Raw genomic sequence first — 24,459 nt, forward strand, 5'->3', positions numbered from 1 at the left:
TGGACGTTGCACCCACACCGTGGTGCTCCCGCCGGATTTTCTCCTCCATATATATATATATATATATATATATATATATATATATATATATATTAAACATCTATATACTCCTTCTTAACCTGATGAAGGGGCCTAAGTACCCCCGAAACGCTTTGTTTTATTTGATGAGCAATTTCCATTAAAGAAGAAAGATATATTATATCTACATCTGTCCTGACCGGTGATCTTGCGCCTAAATTGCGGTCCTACTATATTGCTATTACACTGACTTTGGAGAGACTGGGCTTCTCTTCTTGAAGAATCGGACGCTTCGGCTGCATACCCGGCGACTGGACAACTGTTCATAATAAGTTTACAATAGTGTTGTGCCTATGCTTAGCACAACTACCACATTTTCTTGTCACGTGACTTTTTTGCACACATGTCGCCGTGTAGACCTAGCCTGGCAGTCTATGGGCTATTTCCCATTCACAATTTTTCTCCATCGGCCCATGTAGAGAATATAGCAGGATGCACCTTTCAGCTCTCATTTTTCTGTGAGCCTCACTCATTTAAGTGAATTAAAAACCGACCACACGTGGACGCACTGCACATGGAGCAGTAGGGATCACATGTGGCACATGCATCATCTCTTCTTCTACATCCCCAATCTTTATTTCCACTTGTTTCCTTAAATGGAGTCTAAGCATATGAGCAGTTATATGCCATGCCATATGAGCAGTTATGTACGCTCAATGATGGTGACAGAATCCCTTTAAAGGGCATCTGTCAGCAGTTTTGTACCTATTAAACTAGCTGACCTGTTACACGTGCGCTTGGCAGCTGAAGGCATCTGTGTTGGTCCCATGTTCACATGTGCCCACATTGCTGAGAAAAAGGATGTTTTAATATATGGAAATGAGCCTCTATGGGCAGTAAAGGAGTTGCCATTACACTTAGAGGCTCGCCCTTTCCACTTTCCACTTTGATTGACTTGTCAGGGCCATGCGTGATCACGTTTTCACTGCCTGGCACTGTCAATCAAAATGGAGAGGGAGTGGTAGTTGCCGAGAGAGCAGATTCTCTAGGAGTAACAGCAACGCCCCCATTGCTCCAAGAGGCTCAGATGCATATGTTAGAACATCAATGTGGGCACATAAGAACATGGGACCAACACAGATGCCTTCAGCTGCCAAGCACACATGTAACAGGTCAGACAGTCTCATAGGGGCAAACTAAATGGCAGACATTTATTAACAAATATACACCAAGTCGCCGATTTTTGTCACATGCCCTGTTTCTCCCTGGGCGTTCTTTCTCCCTGGCTGTAGTTTTTTTTCTCCCTGGATGTGAGCTCTGCGCTGCGATTGGACAGCGCTACAGCCAGGGAGAAGGAACGCCCAGGGAGAAAAAGGGCAGTCTCCTCCCTGGTGTTCCGATAGTAGCAATTACCATACAGCACGGGAGAAGGTAACGGGGCCACAGCAGGCGAACGGAGCGGCGCCCAGGGATAATAGTAAGTGCAGTGAGATCCCTGGGCGCCGCTCTACATATCTTACAATGTTCGGACCCATGAAGGTCCTCTTTAAGACTGGTGTGGAAAATGACCGTCTTAAAGTAGCACTCACACTCCTACAAATATTTTAATTCTATGACCTGTTAGGCCCCTTTCACACGGGTGCGATGCGTGAGGTGAACGCATTGCACCCGCACTGAATCCGGACCCAATCATTTCTATGGGGCTGTGCACATGAGCGGTGATTTTCACGCATCACTTGTGCGTTGCGTGAAAAATCGCAGCATGCTCTATATGGTGCGTTTTTCACACAACGCAGGCCCCATAGAAGTGAATGGTGCTGCGTGAAAATCGCAAGCATCCGCAAGCAAGTGCGGATGCAGTGCGATTTTCACGCACGGTTACTAGGAGACGATCAGTATGGGGACCCGATCATTATTATTTTCCCTTATAACATGGTTATAAGGGAAAATAATAGCATTCTTAATACAGAATGCGTAGTAAAATAGTGATGGAGGGGTTAAAAAAAATATATAATAATTTAACTCACCTCATCCACTTGTTCGCGCAGCCCGGCTTCTCTTCTTTCTTCTTCTTCTTTGAGGAAAAGGACCTGTGGTGACGTCACTGCGCTCATCCATGGTGATGGATCATGTGATGTACCATGTGATGAGCACAGTGATGTCACCACAGGTCCTTTGACAGGTCCTGAAGAAAGAACAGGAGACCGCCAGCTACGAGATCAATTGGAGGAGGTGAGTTAATTTTTTTTTTTTACCCTCAATTGACCTTCTACTAAGCATTCTGTATTAAAGAATGCTATTATTTTCCCTTATAACCATGTTATAAGGGAAAATAATAAAATCTACAGAACACCTAACCCAAACCCAAACTTCTGTTAAGAAGTCCGGGTTCGGGTCTGGGTACCAAACATGCAGATTTTTCTCACGCGCATGCAAAACGCATTAAAACGCTTTGCACTCGCGGGAAAAAATAGCGAATGTTCCTGCAACGCCCGTGTGAAACCAGCCTTAGAAAGGTACATGATGTAATCCGTACTAAAGGTACTCTTCTGAGCAGCGTCTGTATATGCGAGTTATAACCTCCCATCTGATCCTCAGCTGTGTCATGTGACCAACACTGATCTCCAACTGACACAGGAAAGGAAGTCAGTTACTCCTCTTATCATTCCTATGAGACTGACATTAATCCTCCCATTGGAATACATAGAGAAACTGACTTCCTGTCCACACATAAGATGCTGTTTTATTTAGAAAGTCAGTGTTGGTTACATGACACAGCTGAGAATCAGAAGGGAGGTTATAACTCGCAAATATAGGCTCGGGTAAGAAAATTACCTTCACCATGTTTACCATCATATACCTTTCTAACAGGTCAGTGAATATTTGGGGGGGAGGACTTCTTTAATAAATTCCCCCCCTATACTGAGGACAATATTAGTTGGATAACTCAAACTTACTTCACGGCAAATCTGGTTTATTCCCCACTCTGTCACTGTGAGCATGTCAAGCTTTCAGACCCTCAACCATGTACTAACTGAACAGATCCCTCTCTACACGAAAAAGAATGAGGTGGCTTGAAGTATGATGACAATTTTAGGAAGTGTAAAATAAAACTTCAACGGGTACAAACAGCGCCTTGATGTGAAAGGAATTCCTTATTCATGCATAAACAATATGTACACAAATGCCCCTGGGGAGATTTCAGAGCACACAATGTAAATGGAGGGTGCATACTGAATCAGCCTGGCATTGATTGCACTAATGGCATCAACCCTTTCACGGAATAAATTAGCACATTCCTCTGCTGCTCAAGGGTTAAGCACTTGCGTTAACATTTTGTGCATTTCCAAGACTTGATTTGATATCATGTGAGACGCACATCAACAGGAAGTGAAATAGTCCAAGACACCAGAAATCAATGCGAGATAAGACACTGTAAGCAAGCCAAGTGGCGTTCCCAGTGCTGAGGTGATCTAGATGGGCGCACGGGCCATGGGAGGCCGGAGGTGTCATCAGAACAATGCCATCAATCACACCCACATTTTGAGGATACTAAATGGGCCCCCATTCATTTCATGAGGCCTCAAAGAAACGGGGGGGTTGATGCACTAGAAACACAGCTTGCCAATTAGAGAGCACGATGCTGTGCAAAGACAGTAACAAATGCCGCTTGGTGCCCACCAGCTGGAGCATCATCCAGCAAGTTTTAATTAGGAGGAAGCAATAATTCTACTTCCTGCATGTCAAGATGGAGAAACCTTGTGTTTTACACTGTTGCTGCTTAGTAAATGATAAAAAAAAACAACAACGAATGGATATAAATAAAAATAGATCTAATAAATTATACAAATAAAAAAATAAATATGATATAAATTATATACTTAAAAACTAGTAATAACAAATCTAAATAGAAATAAATACAAGCATATAAATAAATAAAAATTATAGAAATAATTAATAAAGGATATACATAAAAATAATGGAAATATTAAATAGAATAAAGGATATCAATATGATATAAATAATAAAGTATACAGATTCTAAACATCTGAAAATGTTTAGGCCCAGACCGGTTGATGGAAGCTCAGACCCAACTTTGTGCTGTGGTACAACTGAATGGCGACCACTTCCAACGTGGTGGGGCTTCTACGGGTTTTGCGCTCCCAGTAGACAGATATGTGGATATTCTTCCTCCATGAGCAGTAAATGAGCGATTCTTCTTGGAATCCTATTTACTGCTATGGGTGAGAAGAGCTGTGGCCTGGCGGTGCAGGTGACAGCTGACAGGTGAGGTCCTGCCTGTAGGCCCCTGCAGTTCCTGGATGCATCAACATAAGAGCAAACCAGAGATGAGTTCCCAATTGTTATGGCATTTCTAAGGGCCAGTACATTCTAGAAGCTCAACTTCTGCAAGGATGAGCCTGAGATTTCTGAGGAACAGTTGTGGATGTTCAGAGCATGTCCCCTGTCAGCTAGGTGGCATCAGGTGACATCACACACATGACAACAGGCACACATGAGGATCTGAGCCCCATGTTGCTTTGGCACAGACACACATAGAGGACCTACTTTGGCTTTCTGCAGTGGGGTGAAGCGCAGGTCATGCACAAAGGGGTTCTTGACCGGCCTGGTCAGCTCTTGCTGGCCACCTCCTGGACCCGAGCGCTTTCTGGTCAGCCTCATGATGTGGGGGCAAGGAGGAGGAGGTCTGCTGCCTGATGAAAAAGCCCAGCAGATCCAACTAGTTCAGGCAATAGCAGGAGTCGCCAGAAGTTGACCAGGAACAGATGAAGCTGGTGGTGATGATGATGATGATGAGGGGAGGATGAAGAAGCTGGAAAATCTCAGCGCCGTCTGGAGGGAAACCAGATCCCCCTTTTCCTGTTCCTCCTAAGGAGGGGGCTTATAATCCGTGCTGGGGATGTAGGAGGGGAAGTAGAAGGAGATCTGCTCCGGGAGCGACGATGTTCTAAGTCTCACACACACAAAGCGAAAGCTCCTGAGGAGGAGGAGGTGGGGAGGATCTGCTGAGATCTCCGGGGAGCGCAGGACACGTCTCCAGAGGCTGGAGGAGGTGGAGCGGCCAGGGATGACTCGGTGCAGGCTGCTGCTGGTGCCGGTGCCTAAAGGGTTTAGCGGGAGGAAGCTGCCAGATGATGCGCTGCCTGCCCCCTCCCCTTGTCTCTCTCTGGTAGAGGAAGGGGGAGGGAGCTGAGAGGCCTGTGTGCGGCTGCCCTGTGCCTGCTCCTTACTACATACATACTATACATAGGCTCTGGGTGAGCTGGGGCAGGGAGCAGGTCAGCAATGATGCTACAAGTGGGCGCTGCATTGCTCCATAGGCTTACTGACGGCTAGGGCTACATGGGGACAGCATCGCTGAGTAGGGGTCATCCCATAGAAATGGGCTGGATTTCTTGCCTCTAACCCCATTCATTTCTATGGGCCCCCTTCCCACCAGCGTTATGGATTCTCTCAGGATGAAACGATTTCGCAAGCAAGTTCAGTCAGTTTTGTCTGCAATTGAGTTCAGTTTTTCTGCACGGGTGCAATCAGTTTTGTTGCGTTTTTCACGCACGTGGGAAAAAAAAAAGAAGAATTACAAACAGCCATCAGGGAAAAACACATTGCATCCGGGGATCGCATCCAGGTCACATCCGGATCCAATGCGTTTTTCACTGAAGCTCCATTCGCCTCTATGGGGCCAGGGCTGCGTAAAAAAAAACGCAGAATATAGATCATGCTGCGATTTTTATGCAACGCAGAAATGATGCGTGAAAAACACAGCTCCTGTACACAGACCCATTAAAATGACTGGGTCAGGATTCAGTGCGGCTTCTATGCGTTCACGTCAGGCATTGCACAAACACGGAAGACTTGCTGCTATGAAGGCGGCCTAAGGCCCTACGGATTGTGTCAGGATTTGTTCAAGGAAAAACTGATGGTTTTGCACGCAAGTTCAATCAGTTTTGGCTGCAATTGTGTTCAGTGTTTTTCCGTATTTTCCTGTCAGATGCAATCAGGTTTGATGCATTTTTCACGCCCATAAAGAAAAACTGAAGTATAACAATCTAAATCTAGCAACCATCAGTGAAAAACGCATTACATCTAGTCACATTCCGTTTTTCACACACGCCTCACGCACTTCTGTTGGACCAGAGCTGCAGGAAAAGCGCACACTATAGAACATGCTGCTATTTTTCTGAAAGCAGAGATGATCAGTGATAAACAGCATGTACACAGACCCATTGAAATGAATGGGTCAGGATTCAGTCCAGATGCTATGTGTTCACTACACACATTGCATCTGGATTCAAACCTTCCGCGTGAAAGAGGCTTAAAGGCTATGTACACCTTTGGGGGTATTTTTTATTATTATTACTGCATTGTACTTATTTTGAGCTAAAAATATTTTTTTCAATTGGTCTTTATTAAAAATTTGGAACCACTGTCTCTATGCAGCCTTCGGTAGCAGGATCTGAATTTTCTCTCTGTTCCATCAGGTACAGTAGCTCATTTGACAGCTCCGTATCTCTGCTCTCATATAAACACTCATTATAGCTCAGTTCTTATCTTACTGATAAGAATGTAGCTTAAATAACTGTTTACGACCTCTTAGTAATTTATAGATAAGGGTTATTATATGACCGCACAAAGTTAACATAGCCTTTAACCCCTTCCCGCAAAATCACGTACATGTACAGTACAGACCAAAAGTTTTGACACACCTTCTCATTCAAAGAGTTTTCTTTATTTTCATGACTATGAAAATTGTAGATTCACACTGAAGGCATCAAAACTATGAATTAACACATGTGGAATTATATACATAACAAACAAGTACTGAATAGACTGTTAGAATTGGTATTATGGCAAGAAAAAAGCAGCTAAGTAAAGAAAAACGAGTGGCCATCATTACTTTAAGAAATGAAGGTCAGTCAGTCAGCCGAAAAATTGGGAAAACTTTGAAAGTAAGGGCTATTTGACCATGAAGGAGAGTGATGGGGTGCTGCGCCAGATGACCTGGCCTCCACAGTCACCGGACCTGAACCCAATCAAGATGGTTTGGGGTGAGCTGGACTGCAGAGTGAAGGCAAAAGGGCCAACAAGTGCTAAGCATCTCTGGGAACTCCTTCAAGACTGTTGGAAGACCATTTCAGGGGACTACCTCTTGAAGCTCATCAAGAGAATGCCAAGAGTGTGCAAAGCAGTAATCAAAGCAAAAGGTGGCTACTTTGAAGAACCTAGAATATGACATATTTTCAGTTGTTTCACACTTGTTTGTTATGTATATAATTCCACATGTGTTAATTCATAGTTTTGATGCCTTCATAGTCATGAAAATAAAGAAAACTCTTTGAATGAGAAGGTGAGTCCAAATTTTTGGTCTGTACTGTACGTGTGGGAATGTGGTGCCTTACCACATTCCCATGTACGTGATGTGATCGGGCGGGTGCAGGAGCTGCACCCATCCGATCCGCAGCACGGGCACTGCTGTTACTGATAGCCGGGTCCCTGCTGCATCCGCCGGCATCGATGTATGCGGTGATGCCAGTGGATTAACCCTTTCACATTCGCTGACTGCGGCACCTGTGGGGTTTACAGAGGGAGGGGGCTCATATTTGGTATTGTCGCGTCCGTAACAACCTGCTCTATAAAAATACCACATGATCTAACCTGTCAGATGAACATTGTAAATAACAAAAAATAAAAACTGTGCCAAAACAGCTATTTTTTTTGTTACCTTGCCTCACAAAAAGTGTAATATAGAACCAAAAATCATATGTACCCTAAAATAGTACCAACAAAACTGCCACCTTATCCCATAGTTTCCAAAATGTTTTTTTTTTGGGAGTTTCTACTCTAGGGGTGCATCAGGGGGTCTTCAAATGTGACATGGCACCTTAAAATTATCCCAGTGAAATCTGCCTTCCAAAAACCATATGGTGTTCCTTTCCTTCTGTGCCCTGCCGTGTGCCCATACAGCAGTTTACAACTACATATGACAGGCATGGCCAACCTGCGGCTCTCCAGCTGTTGCAAACTTACAACTCCCAGCATGCAAAGACTGCCTACAGCTATCAGCCTACAGCAGGGCATGGTGGGAATTGTAGTTTTACAACAGCTGGAGAGCCACAGGTTGGCCATCCCTGACATATGGGGTGTTTTTGTAAACTACAGAATCAGGGTAATAAATATTGAGTTTTGTTTGGCTGTTAACCCTTGCAGTGGGTCTTCAAATGTGACATGGCAACTTGAAATTATCCCAGTGAAATCTGCCTTCCAAAAACCATACGGCGTTCCTTCATTGTGCGCCCTGCCGTGTGCCCGTACAGCAGTTTACGACCATATATGGGTTTTTCTGTAAACTACAGAATCAGGGCAATAAATATTGAGTTTTGTTTGGCTGTTAACCCTTGCTTTCTTACTGGAAAAATGAATTAAAATGGAAAATCTGCCGAAAAAGTGAAATTCTGAAATTTCATCTACATTTTCCTTTAATTCATGTGGAACATCTAAAGGGTTAACAAAGTTAGTAAAATCAGTTTTGAATACCTTGAGTGGTTTAGTTTCTAAAAGGGGGTGATTTATGGGTTGCTTCTAATATTTAAGCCCCAGAAAGTGACTTCATAACTGAATTGGTCCTGAAAAAATTTGAAGATTTGCTTCTAAACTTCTAAGCCTTCTAACATCCCAAAAAAATTTAATTTCATTTTCAAAATGATTCAAACATGAAGTAAAGTAATTTTTTTATTTAATGGTCACATACAGAAGGCAAGTGACGCGTTTCGGCTACTATGAGCCTTTTTCAAACATAATGATTACATGCACCAAACACATTTAAATAGCCCGCGGTGGGGGCGGAAGTGACGTAGGTTACCATAGCAACCTGATAAACAAAGGACACCATAATGTCAGAATTACAAACTGGTGCAACAATGATGCTCAATGGCAACATAACACTACTATATTACACATTATGCATTATAGTAAACTTACGCCCTGACCAGGCAAATATACTAGATGACGGGAATTGTTCTCATGAATCAAGTTCTCTGTGGAAAAAAAAAGGAAAGCATATTGAAAAAACGACTGCAGTACTGCAAGACTCATCACACATCAATGAAAGCTATTTAAATCAGAATCACGGTTTAACCCTTTAGGTTCCAGGGTTTGCAGGCGATGGATCCAATAGGCTCTCCTTTTGAGCATTTTAACCCTGTCACCACCTCTCCTTGGCAAAGGTACGTGCTCTATTATCTGGAAACGCAACTGGGAGATGGTATGTCGGCATTTATCAAAATGATATGGGATGGGAACTAACACATTTTTCTTTCTTATTGTAGATTTGTTTTTACAAAAACGATCCTTCATCCTAGTAGAAGTCTCACCGACATACACAAGTCCACAGGGGCATTTAAAGATATAAACCACGAAGTTACTATTACACGTGAAAAAAACATTTATTTAGAATTTTTCTCCTGTATACAGGTGAGTAAAATGTTCACCCTTGATCACACTAGAGCAATGTATGCACTGAAGGCATGGGTACGTGCCATTTTTGGGTGTGGAAAAAGTAGCCTGACGTATGTTGGATCTTTTGCTACCTACATCAGCTCTAACCAGAATGTCGCGAATGTTCTTTGACCTTTTATAATATAAAAAAAAAGGTCAAAGAACATTCGCGACATTCTGGTTAGAGCTGATGTAGGTAGCGAAAGATCCAACATACGCCAGGCTACTTTTTCCACACCCAAAAATGGCACGTACCCATGCCTTCAGTGCATACATTGCTCTAGTGTGATCAAGGGTGAACGTTTTACTCACCCGTATACAGGAGAAAAATTCTAAATAAATGTTTTTTTCACGTGTAATAGTAACTTCGTGGTTTATATCTTGAAGTGCCCAGTGGACTTGTGTATGTCGGTGAGTCTTGCAGTACTGCAGTCGTTTTTTCAATATTCTTTCCTTTTTTTTTCCACAGAGAACTTGATTCATGAGAACAATTCCCGTCATCTAGTATATTTGCCTGGTCAGGGCGTAAGTTTACTATAATGCATAATGTGTAATATAGTAGTGTTATGTCACCATTGAGCATCATTGTTGCACCAGTTTGTAATTCTGACATTATGGTGTCCTTTGTTTATCAGGTTGCTATGGTAACCTACGTCACTTCCGCCCCCACCGCGGGCTATTTAAATGTGTTTGGTGCATGTAATCATTATGTTTGAAAAAGGCTCATAGTAGCCGAAACGCGTCACTTGCCTTCTGTATGTGACCATTAAATATAAGAATTACTTTACTTCAAGCGAGTGGCGGTCCTCTTTGTACAAGTACGCGAGGCTTCTACCCTGGACACGCACACCGCATCTCTGATACACGGAGTGCCGACTGTGTCTTCTTTGGATCAAACATGAAGTAGAAATTTGGGGAATGTAAATTAATAACTATTTTTGGAGGTATTACTATCTATTATAAAAGTAGAGAAATTGAAATTTGCTAATTTTTCAAAATTTTGGGTAAATTCTGTATTTTTTTATAAATAAAAATAATATATTTTGACTCAATTTTACCACTGTCATGAAGTACAATATGTGACGAGAAAACAATCTCAGAATGGCTTGGATAAATAAAAGCGTTTTAAAGTTATTACCACATAAAGTGACACATGTCAGATTTGCAAAATTAGGCTGCATCTTGAAGGTGAAAAATGGCTGTGTTCTGAAGGGGTTAATGCAATGGTTTAATAGCGTATTTCACACATTTCTAATAAGGCCTGCTTCGTCTAAAATAGGCCCCTAACCAATACATGGGTTTCCCACAATCCCCCACTGGTTCTCCCAAATTCAAATCCCATGGGTCATGTGCTGCACAAGGTGTGGGACTTCATGTGTTACAGTCACAATACCGCACTGGCTAGGGTTGGATAATGCAGAGAGGTGACTACAGTACATGATGTCGCTTTGTATGGCAGGGGACTCAGAGGTGGACGGGGAACCTAAAGTGGCCCTGGAAAAAAACCTAAAAGTGGCCCCATGTTGTAGGCTGGTCCAAATTGACAGAAGGTGGAGCACCACAAGTAGGTGAGAAGAGCAATACCTTAGTGCAGCACAAAATACCACCCCAAAAAAAACAAATGCAATAGTGCAGCAAAAAGTACTGCTGCCCCCGCTGTATCACAGTCCTGAAGATGGCGGTTGTTGAATTCAGGAGGGCACCTATGGCCACCCACCAGGTGCATAAGTACCTTATGCCTCTAATTCATGCTGGGAGCATCAGATTGTTCTATACCCAGCCAGCAGCCATGAGGAGTGCTTGGATAGGCTTATGAGCATCGGCCCACTGGGCAATTTTCCTGTATGGTCTATGGCCATTCTGCCCCAACGAGAGGTTCCCCAGAGGAACCTAGAGTGACTTTTTTTAACCATAATATATTGATATGTTTTTTTGGGGAAAAGCTTTTAAGGCTCCTTACACGTTAACATTGGAGGCTCAGTTATCGCTGTAACAGCTCTTCTGTGGGAATAGACCAGAGTTGCTAGCCCTCACTCCAATGACCCAGTTATACTTCCATGGACCACCTTTAGTAGGTACCAACCACTGCATACAGGGAACACCCAGCAAGATCTAACATTTTTTAGGCACTCTGACTCAGTCATCGCAATTTAGCCCTTTACAAAGTCGCTCAGATCCTTTATACTGACTCATTTTTCTTGCTTCTTTTCATGGACACAGACGTGTGAGGCCTGACACGTTCGGTATTGCTCGTGTGAAAGAGTCCTAAAATATCCAACCCCTTGACATGAACCATTTTAACAAAAAAATCAACGTGTTTCACTTCCTATCAGCTAGTTTAATATTATGGCTGAGCAGTGTATAGCCATACACATATGATTATGATCGTCCAGAATGTGGCCAATTAACCGTCCGTTGATTGATCCGGACATCAATATAATAGTGTAAACTGGCAGTTCAGGGAGATGGTTAAAAGCACACACACATTGGAAAAGTGGCAAATGATTGGCTGAATCTGACAGATCATGCAATACACTTGTAATGTCAGCCAACAGCGGCCAAACAATTCCCGCTTGACCTTACAATTTTCTCAGATAATATTCTGAAATCTGTCTTGTTTTTCACATTAAACAGGGACCTATTTCCACGGATAAGTCCTCTTTAAAGTTGTGCAGTCTAACAGGAACAGGTCAGAACCCGAAAAGAAGTCAAAAGCAGTTCAGAACTTCTCTCTTCTCTGCTGCAAACCTGTGATCACAGGGTGCCCACCAACCTAGCTGCCATGTTCTGCTGCTATGACCCACAGGGTTGATTTAAGATGTATATACAAACATAAGGAAAAAAATACACTACAAATAAAGAAAGTAAAAGAAAATTCTACCCACCTCAATGCAAACTGTCGCCATAACCACCTGTTCGCTGAGACTATACATATTACAATACTCTATTTTCGTGTGAATTTGTAAATCCATACTAGCCCCACCTGTCATGAAAAATAAACCACAGAAATTAGCTCAACAAACAAAGGCATTTAAACCATCACTTGCACCAAATCGCAAAAAAAAAAAGCATCTGCACCTCTGGGATCAGCTGTTACCAGGAGCTGTATTTCCAAAACCAGGCACCAGAACTATACAGTTCCATCTGCTATGTAGTGGTCAAAGGGGGTTACAGGATCTCTGCTCCCAGTCAAGTGAATGCGAGCAGTGCTTCAGTAACCAGTCATGGCCAGTACACAGCGGATGGACTTGTGTAGTTCCGAAGTCTGGCTCCAGTAACACAGTGTAACGGGGTGCCGAAGGCGCACTCGGTCTCCCATCAGCCGCAGACCTGCTGCTTAGCTTCGGGAGCGAGGAACTGTGTTTGACCTTGTTCCCAGGGCAGCTTTGCTAGCTGGGAGGCTCCCTGCTCCTAGGTCTGCCTTGAGCGCCGAGCTGATCACTCGGTGCTCGACTGGTCGGTCTGTCGGTCATGTGATGCTGGCCACGTCACATGACCCTCACTCCCCACTATAAATACAGGCAGCCTGCTGGCCACAGGTTGCCTGTTAATTTTAGGTATCTGGTGATTGTTTTGTTCCTGCATACTTACCTGATCCTGTGTTCCCTGACGATTCTCTGCCTTCTCCTCCTGTACTGCGCATCTCTCCTGGTATCCTGACCCCGGCTTCCACCTGACGATTCTTTGCGGACTCCTGTTGTACTTCGTTTCTCTCCTGGTATTTGACCTCGGCTTTTCCTGACTATTCTCTGCTCATTCCTTAGTACTGCGTAGCTCTCTAGGTATTGACCCGGTCTGTTCACATTCCATTATTTGTCTTGTCTGTCTTCCCAGCACGTATCCTAAGTTAGGGACTGCCGTCTAGTTGTCCCCTGTCATTAGGACTTGCGAGGCAAGTAGGCAGGGCCAGGGGTGAGGGTGGAGCGCAGTGGTCACTATCCTCCCCCCTGTGTGTAGTGTACGTTACCGTCACAGATTAACAGGCCGTAACCTAACCACTGTATCATGAATCCTCTGGTGACCCTGACTGACCATGTCTCTAACCTGACGCAGATGGTGCAGGAGCTAGGGGAGAAACTCTTTTCTTTTGAGCTAGGACATGGTACTTTCATCCCTCAGGCCTCCAATCCACATTTAGAGCCCCAGATTAATCTTCCTGAACCCTTTTTTGGAGATCGGAAGAAGTTTCTTTCCTTTAAAGAAAGTTGTAAACTTTTTTTCCGTTTGCGCCCCGTCTCCTTTGGCCCCGAGAGTCAACGCGTGGGCATTGTCATTTCCCGGTTACAGGGTGATCCCCAGGACTGGGCATTTTCTTTACCTGCTGACGCCAGTTGTTTAACATCAGTGGAGGGGTTTTTTCAGGCCCTGGGTACCCTGTATGATGAACCAGACAGGACACTGGTAGCCGAGACTGCTCTAAAAGTTCTGGTTCAGGGCGATCTACCTGCGGAGGAGTATTGCACCCAATTCAGAAGGTGGTGTGTTCCCTCAGGATGGAATGAACCAGCACCTAAGAGTCAGTTCAGGTCAGATCTGTCTGATAACTTAATGTCACGGCGGACGTATAACAGATAACAAACCAACCAGGCTCTGGACGAGAGACAGGGGAAGGGTCACCTCCTAGTTTATCCCTGACCTCTTTCCCTGCACTGCTCAGCCCACAGACAGACCTTAAACGTAGGTTTGCTGTGTCCTCCAGCCTGTACTGACAGAACCCTGAACTCCCTGAGATGGTGAAGTGGGGAGAAAGGAGCAGCCTGCTCGCACAGAACCTGGATGGGATAGATGACATAAACAACCAAACAAGAAATGAAACTTATCTGCTGAAAGCAGGAACTGATAGCCAACCTTCCCTCCAAACTTCCCAGACCAAAATGAACAGTATAATCCGCTCAGAGCACTTAGCTGGAGACCATTTAAACTAATGACTCCACCCAGTGCACCTGATGCGAGGCGGATCCAGCACGGCATCAAAACAAAAACTAAACTCGTGCTGCAATCCTGGGTGACCTCCGCACATCGTCAGAGTGAGGCATGACACTTAAAGGATCTTCTAGTGAGTTATCAGCTTCCAGAGACTCTAGAGGAGATGATGACCCTTGTAGTCCGACTTGACCGACGGGTTAGAGAGAGACGACAGGAACGACAGTTCTCTTCTCAGATGGTGGTCCAGCCTGAGGTCTATCCCAGAAACAACGCTGAGGTCTCTACTGAAGAACCCATGCAGGTCGGCATGACTCAAGGGAATCTGCGCCGCAGACGTGGAGTGTGTTTTTACTGCGGAGATCCTGACCATTGGATCAACCAGTGTCCAAAGAAGGCCTTTATCGTTAAGTCTCCCAAGGCAAGGCAACCTAAAGACCAGGTACACCCTGATATTACGAAATGTAAGCTTTTGGTACCTATAACAATATCTCTGGGGGTTAATAAATGGCCGGGTAAGGCCTTTATTGACTCTGGTTCAGCGGCCAACTTTATTGACTCTGAGTACTCCATTAGACTCGGTATTCCAATTTTTTCTCTTCCTACACCTATCCATGTCATGGCTATTGACGCCACTCCCCTGGTAGGTGGTATGGTGAGGTCATGTACCTCAGAGATTTCTTTAACCGTGGGGGTGTGCCACTCTGAGAAATGTTCCCTCTTAGTCCTGGAGAACTTACCGGTCGAGGTGGTACTAGGGTTGCCTTGGCTCAGATTACACAACCCCACTATTGATTGGTTCAGGGGGGAGTTGGTGAAATGGGGACCTAAGTGTAAATCGTGCTTGTCTGTGGTACAAGCTGGGGTCTCAGTAGAATCTGATATATTACCCACGGTCATAAGGGAATATTCTGATGTGTTCTCATCACCTACCCCGGAGGTTCTACCACCCCATAGACCTTATGATTGCGCCATAGAGTTAGTAGAAGGTGCCAGGTTTCCTAAGGGGCGTATTTATAATCTCTCTCAGCCCGAACGCAAGGCCATGGAGGATTATATTAAGGAAAGCCTCGGTAAGGGGCACATTAGACCTTCTGTCTCTCCTATGGGAGCAGGGTGTTTCTTTGTTAAGAAGAAGGATGGTGGTCTTAGGCCTTGTATCGATTACCAGAAATTGAATAAGATCACTATCCAGAATAGATACTCTCTCCCATTGATTCCGGATTTATTTAACCAGGTTCTGGGGGCAACTTGGTTTTCTAAGATTGACCTGAAAGGGGCATATAATCTAATACGAATCAAGGAGGGAGACGAATGGAAGACGGCATTCAATACTTCGGCAGGGTACTTTGAATATCAGGTTATGCCTTTTGGACTCAGCAATGCCCCAGCTGTGTTCCAAAACTTTATGAATGATATTCTTAGAGAGTTTTTAGGTAAATTTGTCATTGTCTATCTTGACGACATTTTGATATTTTCTCCTGATTTCAAATCTCATGTGTCTCATGTTAGACAAGTATTAGAGGTGTTGAGGGAGAATCAGTTGTCCGCTAAACAAGAGAAATGTGTCTTTGGTGTACAGGAGATACTGTTTCTAGGGCATGTCCTGACCCCTCACGCCTTCAAGATGGATCCTGGTAAGGTACTAGCTATTAAGGAATGGGTAATGCCTTCATCCTTAAAGGCCTTACAACGGTTCTTATGTTTTGCCAATTACTACCGTAAATTTATTAAGAATTCTTCAGTAATTGCTAAACCGTTGACTGACCTTACTAAGAAAGGGGCGGATTTGGGAAACTGGTCTACTGAGGCCATTACTTCGTTTGAAACACTAAAAAAGGCATTCAGTAGCGCTCCCATTCTGATCCAGCCAGATCAGGAGAGACCTTTTATTGTGGAGGTGGATGCGTCTGAGGACGGCGCAGGAGCAGTCCTTTCACAAGGTCCTGCTAGTCTAACTAACCTAAGACCGTGTGCATTATTTTCCAGAAAATTTTCTTCAACCGAGAGAAACTACGACATAGGGAATCGGGAGTTGCTGGCCATTAAGTGGGCATTTGATGAGTGGAGGCATTTTCTGGAGGGGGCAAGACATTGTGTAACTGTTGTCACTGACCATAAGAACCTTATGTTTCTCGAATCTGCTAAGAGGTTGAATCCCCGTCAGGCTAGATGGGCACTGTTTTTTACTCGTTTTGAATTCTCCATTACTTTCAGGCCTGGAAGTAAAAACGTGAAGGCTGATGCATTATCTCGGAGCTTCCATGCTTTTCAGCCTACAGCACCGCCTGAATCCATCCTACCAGCAAATATCTTCGTAGCAGCCTTAACCCAAGATATCTCAGCTGTTATTAAGGCTGAACAACATCTGGCACCGGCAACCACCCCAACAGATAAGTTGTTTGTTCCCATACAATTTCGTCTCCAGCTGTTGGGTGAGTGTCATGATTCTGCCTTTTGTGGACATCCTGGTTTTGAGGGCACTAGAGAGCTGGTTCTAGATCTTATTGGTGGCCCACTCTATTTAGGGATGTCAAGTCCTACGTGTCAGCCTGTGAGGTTTGTGCTAGGTCTAAGACACCTAGGACTCGCCCTGCTGGTAACCTACGACCCCTACCCATTCCCAATAGACCCTGGTCCCATATCTCGATGGACTTTATTACCGACCTGCCGCCGGCGGAGGGTAAGACTGTGGTTTGGGTAGTGGTCGATAGGTTTAGCAAGATGGTTCATTTCATTCCTCTGTCTAAACTCCCGAATGCCAAGACCCTGGCATCTATTTTTGTGAAAGAAATTGTACAGTTACATGGTATCCCGGAAAATATTGTATCTCACAGGGGTGTGCAGTTTGTGTCCAAATTTTGGAGGGCTTTTTGTCAAAGATGTCAGATTTCGTTGCCTTTTTCCTCCGCCTACCACCCTGAGAGTAATGGGCAGACTGAACGCCTTAATCAGTCTGTGGAACAATTCCTGAGGTCGTATGTTGCTGATGACCAGCAATTATGGGTTAAATACCTTCCGTTGGCTGAATTTGCTTTGAATAACTGTGTTAATTCTTCTGCTGGGGTCTCCCCTTTTTTTTGTAACCATGGTTTTCATCCCCGTTTTCATTCTGGGTCATCCATCTCCTCCTCTAACCCTGAGGCGGATAGGCTCTCTTCTGAACTGTGCACAGTTTGGGCCCGGGTTCAAATGAACCTAGAAAAGGCTCAAAGTTCTCAAAGACTCAAAGCCAATAGGAAACGTTCAAGGGGCGCAAATTTTCTGGTTGGGGATAAGGTGTGGTTATCCATCCCAACCCATCCCAACCCAACCCACCCCCCCATACAAGTAATCCACCACAAATTGCAGCAGATTTCTCACCTGTGACCATCCCTCCCCTCCCCCCCCCCCCCCCCCCCCTACTCGGAACCTCCCTACTGAAAAGCCTGGAGAGGGAAACTATAAGCTAATTATGCATCCCAGCCAATCCATCTGTAGTTAAATCACATATTGTTGTTGTCAATCTGAGAAAGGTGTATGGGAAAAATGAGAAAAACCTAAAAGAACAAGCGTCCTCAGCTACACAATCTTTTTATATAAATAGGACAGAGGAAAATAGGGAAGATATGCAGAAGACTGCACAAGCATACTCCGACTTCCTGCTGGATAAGGCACAACAGAGCCTATTCTTTAAAGGGCAAAAATACTTTACTGAATCAGGCCGCCCAGGGAAACTCTTATCTAGGGTGATCTCTAGCCAGGAGTCCAAAAAAGATATTGATAATATACGTTTGCCCCATGGGAGAACGGTTAGGGGACACGACTCTATAGAGAAGGCCTTCCTCGATTATTTTTCAGACCTCTATAGAGCCGATTGTAGGGTCACGGACCAACTGATGGACTCATATCTGGATGGTATAGCTTTTCCTGCCATCACTCTGGCGCAGAGGGAGGTACTTGAGGCCGCTCTCTCTATCCAGGAGCTGGAAAGTGTAATTAAGCTATGTGCGGGTAACTCCACCCCCGGCTCAGACGGACTTCCATATGAATTCTATGCTAGATATAAAGAGGATGTTTTTCCCAGATTGTTGGAGGTCCTCGCTGAGTCGGTGGAGGAGGGGAGCCTGCCGGGTTCAATGATGGAAGCGGTAATAATACTAATTCCAAAAAAAGGCAAGGACCCCGTAGATATGGGTTCCTATAGACGATTTCGCTGCTGAATGCAGATGTAAAGCTCCTGGTGAGGATATTAGCCACAAGACTTGCCGGGGTAATCGCCTCCGTTGTCCACCCCGACCAGAACGGGTTTATTCAAAACAATGGTACACACTAGGGTTGTCCCGATACCACTTTTTTAGGACCGAGTACAAGTACCGATACTTTTTTTCAAGTAGTCACCGATACCGAATACCGATACTTTTTTTAAATGTCATGTGACCGTTTTGGGGGATCTGTGGATGACGCACTGTCATGTGGGGGATCTGTGGATGGCACTGTTATGGGGGACCTGTGGATGGCACTGTTATGGGGGATCTGTGGATGGCACTGTTATGGGGGATCTGTGGATGGCACTGTTATGGGGGATCTGTGGATGGCACTGTTATGGGGGATCTGTGGATGGCACTGTTATGGGGGATCTGTGGATGGCACTGTTATGGGGATCTGTGGATGGCACTGTTATGGGGGATCTGTGGATGGCACTGTTATGGGGGATCTGTGGATGCCACTGTTATGGGGGATCTGTGGATGGCACTGTTATGGGGGATCTGTGGATGGCACTGTTATGGGGGATCTGTGGATGGCACTGTTATGGGGGATCTGTGGATGGCACTGTTATGGGGGATCTGTGGATGGCACTGTTATGGGGGATCTGTGGATGGCACTGTTATGGGGGATCTGTGGATGGCACTGTTATGGGGGATCTGTGGATGGCACTGTTATGGGGGATCTGTGGATGGCACTGTTATGGGGGATCTGTGGATGGCACTGTTATGGGGATCTGTGGATGGCACTGTTATGGGGGATCTGTGGATGGCACTGTTATGGGGGATCTGGGGATGGCACTGTTATGGGGATCTGTGGATGGTACTGCTATGGGGTGGGATATCTGTGGATGGCATTGTTATGGGGTGGGGGGATCTGAGGATGGCATTGTTATTTGGTGGGGGATCTGTGGATGGTGCTGTTATAGGGGATCTGTGGATGGAACTGTTATGGGGAGGATCTGTGGATGACACTGCTATATGTCATCCACAGATCCCCCTCATAACAGTGTCCCCCAATACACCGGGCCCCGCCGCTCACCGAAGTATTTATAAACGTGAATCCTTATCCTGTTATTAAGTTGAACTAACGCTGCCCTCTCCCATGTTCCCCTGTATCCCCCTGTATCCCCACAGCACTTACTTAAGCTTCCATAGCAGGCAGAGCGGACGGCACCAGTAACGTCACTCACTGACGTTGCGCGTCTGCTCCGCCTGCTTCACTCATAAAGTGGGCGGAGCAGGCGCTCTACGTCAGTGAGTGACGTTACTGCTGCCGTCTGCTCTGCCTGCTATGGAAGCTTAAGTAAGTGCTGTGGGGATACAGGGGGATACAGGGGAACATGGGAGAGGGCAGCGTTAGTTCAACTTAATAACAGGATAAGGATTCACGTTTATAAATACTTTGGTGAGCGGCGGGGCCCGGTGTAAGAGTACAGTGACTGCACCGGGCCCCGCCCATAGTTACACCCATAGTATTCTATTTATGTATCGGGGCGGGGTATCGGCGGCTGAGTACCGCCGAGAAAACTCGGAATCGGTCCCGATACCGATACTAGTATCGGTATCGGGACAACCCTAGTACACACCATAATCTTCACCGGCTTTTTGCCAACATACAGGCCCCTGGTGGGTCTGCTCGCTCCATCCTGTCACTAGATGCTTCTAAGGCTTTTGACAGGGTGGAGTGGCGGTTTTTGTGGAGGGTTCTGGCAAGGATGGGTTTTGGGGAGAGATTTATAAACATGATTAAAACACTTTATAGATCCCCTACGGCCAGGCTGAGTAACAACGAGAGCCTTACTCCCAAGATTGATTTATACAGAGGTACCCGGCAGGGCTGCCCACTATCCCCACTCTTATTCGATATTTACATTGAGCCCCTGGCCCTGGCTGTTAGGCAGGATGCTCAAATTAAAGGCTTTGGAATACTAGGTGAGGAAGATCGTATTTCTCTATATGCGGATGATGTTCTTTTTTTTGCAGATAACACAGAGATAACTGTCCCAAGAATTGTCCATACTGTTAAACTATTTGGTGAGGTATCAGGCCTAGATATAAACTGGTCAAAGACTATTCTGATGCCAATAGACCCAGTGTCTCAAGAGGAATCTTTGATAACCCAGTTAGATCTTGTTGATACCTTTCAATACTTGGGTATGACAATATCACCCAAGGTTGAAGATCTGGTACATCTTAATCTGACCCCATTGATAACAAAAACGAGAGCAAAAATAGGGACTTGGCTTAGACTTCCCCTATCCAGAGCGGATCGAGTTTCACTGGTTAAAATGGTAATTCTACCCCAATTCCTCTATGTTCTTAGGAATTTACCTACCTGGATAGAGGATAAATATTTCAAATTAATGGAAAGAATAATCAATGACCTGATCTGGGGAAGAAAACGAGTGAGACTTAAATTGGAATATCTGTATAAGCCTTTGGACCATGGGGGTTTAAACCTCCTATGCTTTAAAGGCTATTTCATTGCCGCCCAGTTATGGACGTGCAGCGAATGGCCAAATACTACTTTTCTAACAAGCCTGGTAAGAAGTTCTGCATATAATAATATATTTACGCTTTTGGAATCTGGGTCATTGACTAATAGTGACCGGGGGTTCAAAGGCACTATAAAACTACTATTGAAAATATGGGCTATCATTAGAGAATGGTTGGGGGTAAAGGGATCACTCACATTCACGCCCCTTTGGCATAATACTCACTTACAGATATTAGATGGTATAGCAAAGGATCAATTCTGGCAAAAGAATGGGATTCTTTATTTGGCACAGGTTGTTAAAAATGGAGAAATTAAGTCATTTGTGGAATTGTCACATAGTGTAGAGAATTTGTCATGGTTTCGGTATTTTCAGCTTCGTTCTGCACTTTTTAGTCTCGATAACAAATAGATAATTCCTCCCCGTTAAATGAGAGGTTTGGGAAGACACCAGCAAGAATGAAGATTTCGAATATATATAAATTATTAATTGGGACTGCCCAAATATACAAAGCGTAGGGTGGGGGAGTATTTTCACTAATTTAGACGTACTTTCTCACAATTTTAATCATGTTCTAATACAGTTCAATATTTACCATAGATTATATGTTACCCCTACTTGGTTAAACAGGTGTGGAATAAGAGCCTCCTCCAATTGCCCTCGATGTGATACTGCTGGTGCGGACTACCTACATATGATCTGGGCATGCCCAGAAATCGGGGCATATTGGAGTGGTATTAATAAGTTCTTGAATTATAAATTAAAAATACGGATTCCTCTTGAGCCACAATTGTTTTTACTGAACGATCTCTCGACACTAATTAGTCATAAGCCTCAAAAGATTATTTTAGGCAGAGCACTACTATTGGCCAGGGTCCTGATCAGTCGGAGCTGGTTTGCACGTCAGGCCCCAGAAGTTAATAACTGGATTAATCTGGTTAATAAGGTGAAAAATTATGAACAGATCCTCTATAAGCAGAGGGGTGGACTAGAGAAATGGGTTAAGATATGGGACGGCTGGCAATTCTGATAGGACTGTATAATGTTATTGTGTCTTAAACTTTATAATTATATTTTTTTTTCCCCCTCTTCCTTTCCCCTCTCCTCCCTTCTCCTCACTTTTTTCAAGGGGGGTTGGGGGGGGGATGCTGGGGGGCACGCATCACATGCTGGGGGGGGATATAGGGGTTAAGGGGGGGAAAGAGATAGGGGATAAGGGAAAGAAAAGGGGAGGGGGGTTGGGGGAGAGGGGAGAAGAGGAAAGGGAAGGAAAAAAGGGGAAAAAATTTGTATTAACTTCTAATTGTATTTTGTGTGATTTTTTTTTGTATTAATAAAGATGTTAAATTAAAAGAGAAAGGAAAAAAAAAAGGCAGATTCGCCGTTTTTTCATCACTTTATCTCCCAAAAAATTTGAATAAAAGGTGATCATATTTAAAAATAAAAAATAAAATAAAATAAGTCACAGGATGGCAACACATAATAAGTGGCTCCTGTGGTTGTTCAGCTCTTATGCCACTCCACTACCATTTCACCTCTTCTGAAGCAGTGTCTATGCACATGCATATTGTAGATAATATTTGAACATGGCATTTTGTATGGAACTATTTACTGTTCATTATTATTGTTATCTTATTACTATTGTCATTGTATTTCTTTTCCTTTTTTTCTTTTTGCCTACCAAATACTCAATAAAAAATTTATTGACTGTAAAAAAAAAAAAACAAGTTAATAACCTAACCCCCCAAAAAAAAAACAAGAAAAAAACCACTGAACTGGATTTTAAGTGCCCATCCAGGTTTTGACAACACCTAGCTGTCCTTAAAAGACAGCTGGGCTCAGCAGCAAGTTGCCTCTGTTTTGGGATCTGAGGCATGGTGCCGAGCTAGAGGGCTCAGAGCCGTATGCGGGGAAACAGACCCCCTAAAGACTGTTGTGGACCACTGGAAAAACCTGCTTACAAGATGACTGTTTTGTTCTTTGGCCTTCCCTTGTGTGAACGAAAACTTAGACAAAAAAATGTTGCTTTGTTTTTGCCTTGTGTGTGAATAAACACTAAAGTTTTATTTTACAAACTGGTGTTTTGCATCTGTTTTGCGTCTGCTTACCCTGCCTACCAGAGCGAATCCCCACAACACATAAAAATAAAGTTAGAAAAACTATACATGCGAAGTATCATTGTAATCGTACTGAAACAGGTCCGTTTTACCGCATAGGAAATGCTGTAAAAACCCATAAAACTGTGGCAGAATAGTTTTTTTTTTTTTTTATAATTCAACACATTTGAATTTTTTCCCGCTTCCCACTACATTATATGCAACTATAAATAGTGCCATCATAAATTACAACATGTCCTGCAAAAAACATGCCCTCATACTGCTATGTGAAAGGAAAAATAAAAAGGTTATGGCTTTGGGAAGGCTGGGAGTAAAAAAGTGAAAATAAAAAATGGAAAATTTCCAAGTAATTAAGGGGTTAATGCAATGACAGCAATAGCCAATAATGTCACTGACTAGCTATGAGTAAATGCATAGTTGACAATGATAATAAAGAGCGTGTTTAATCCCCTTCCGAACTCTAGCCACACATGTACAGCACAGCAAGAAGTGAGCTCCCCACCCTCATCATACATGTATGTACTGATCGGGCGGGCACAGCAGCTGTGCTTGCCTGATTAGTAGCAGGGGCCTGGCTGTTACTAACAGCTGGTACCTCGGTACCAAACCCGACTTCGGATTCCTAATTCTATACGTTTTTAAAGACGCAGATAGGAATATTGAATATACAAATTTTGCCTATGCACTGCTCATACATTTTTATTTAGTTCGGAGACAGTACAAAACTTCATTAAGGAAGTGGGCAGGGCTGGAGCGTGACTGAGTGAGTGACGTGCGTTGCTGGCCTGCCCGCTGCGTGCATAGTGAGTACTGCAGAGAAGCGATTACAGCTAGTTTAGCAAAGCAGCACTGCTAGGGGCTGCTGCATACACTTTATATGTGATGGCTGCTCTGACCGGGGCCGAGTTAATGAAGTTCAGTGACTGCGCCGGGCCCCGCTACTACCCTGATAGTGCCCCTGTTTACATGTCACTGGTGCAACGTGCCAGTCCACAGGGGAGAACACGTGAGGTTCACGGTGGGCCGAAGGGTACAACAGTTCATCGGTTACTCACGGTTAGCAGATGCCTCCCTGGGCCAGCAGTGCAGTGAAGGGGAGAACAGCACTAGATTCTCTGGGGCACACTCTATTACAGGGGACAC

At 44.3% G+C, this 24,459-nt stretch overlaps 1 protein-coding gene across 2 annotated transcripts in view; it reads right to left on the reverse strand.

Annotated features, from left to right (window-relative positions):
* Positions 1–5,236, reverse strand: part of LPCAT1 (lysophosphatidylcholine acyltransferase 1) — a 131,541-nt gene extending 126,305 nt beyond the window's left edge. For both annotated transcript variants that reach the window (XM_040431306.1, XM_040431305.1), the window contains exon 1: positions 4,588–5,236. In XM_040431306.1, the coding sequence (XP_040287240.1) occupies positions 4,588–4,622 (35 nt within the window). In that variant the 5' untranslated portion in view covers positions 4,623–5,236. The remainder of the gene's footprint in view (positions 1–4,587) is intronic.
* Positions 5,237–24,459: the final 19,223 nt, after the last annotated feature.

The sequence above is a fragment of the Bufo bufo genome, chromosome 5 (assembly GCF_905171765.1).
Source record: "Bufo bufo chromosome 5, aBufBuf1.1, whole genome shotgun sequence".
Classification (NCBI taxonomy): Eukaryota; Metazoa; Chordata; class Amphibia; order Anura; family Bufonidae; genus Bufo; species Bufo bufo.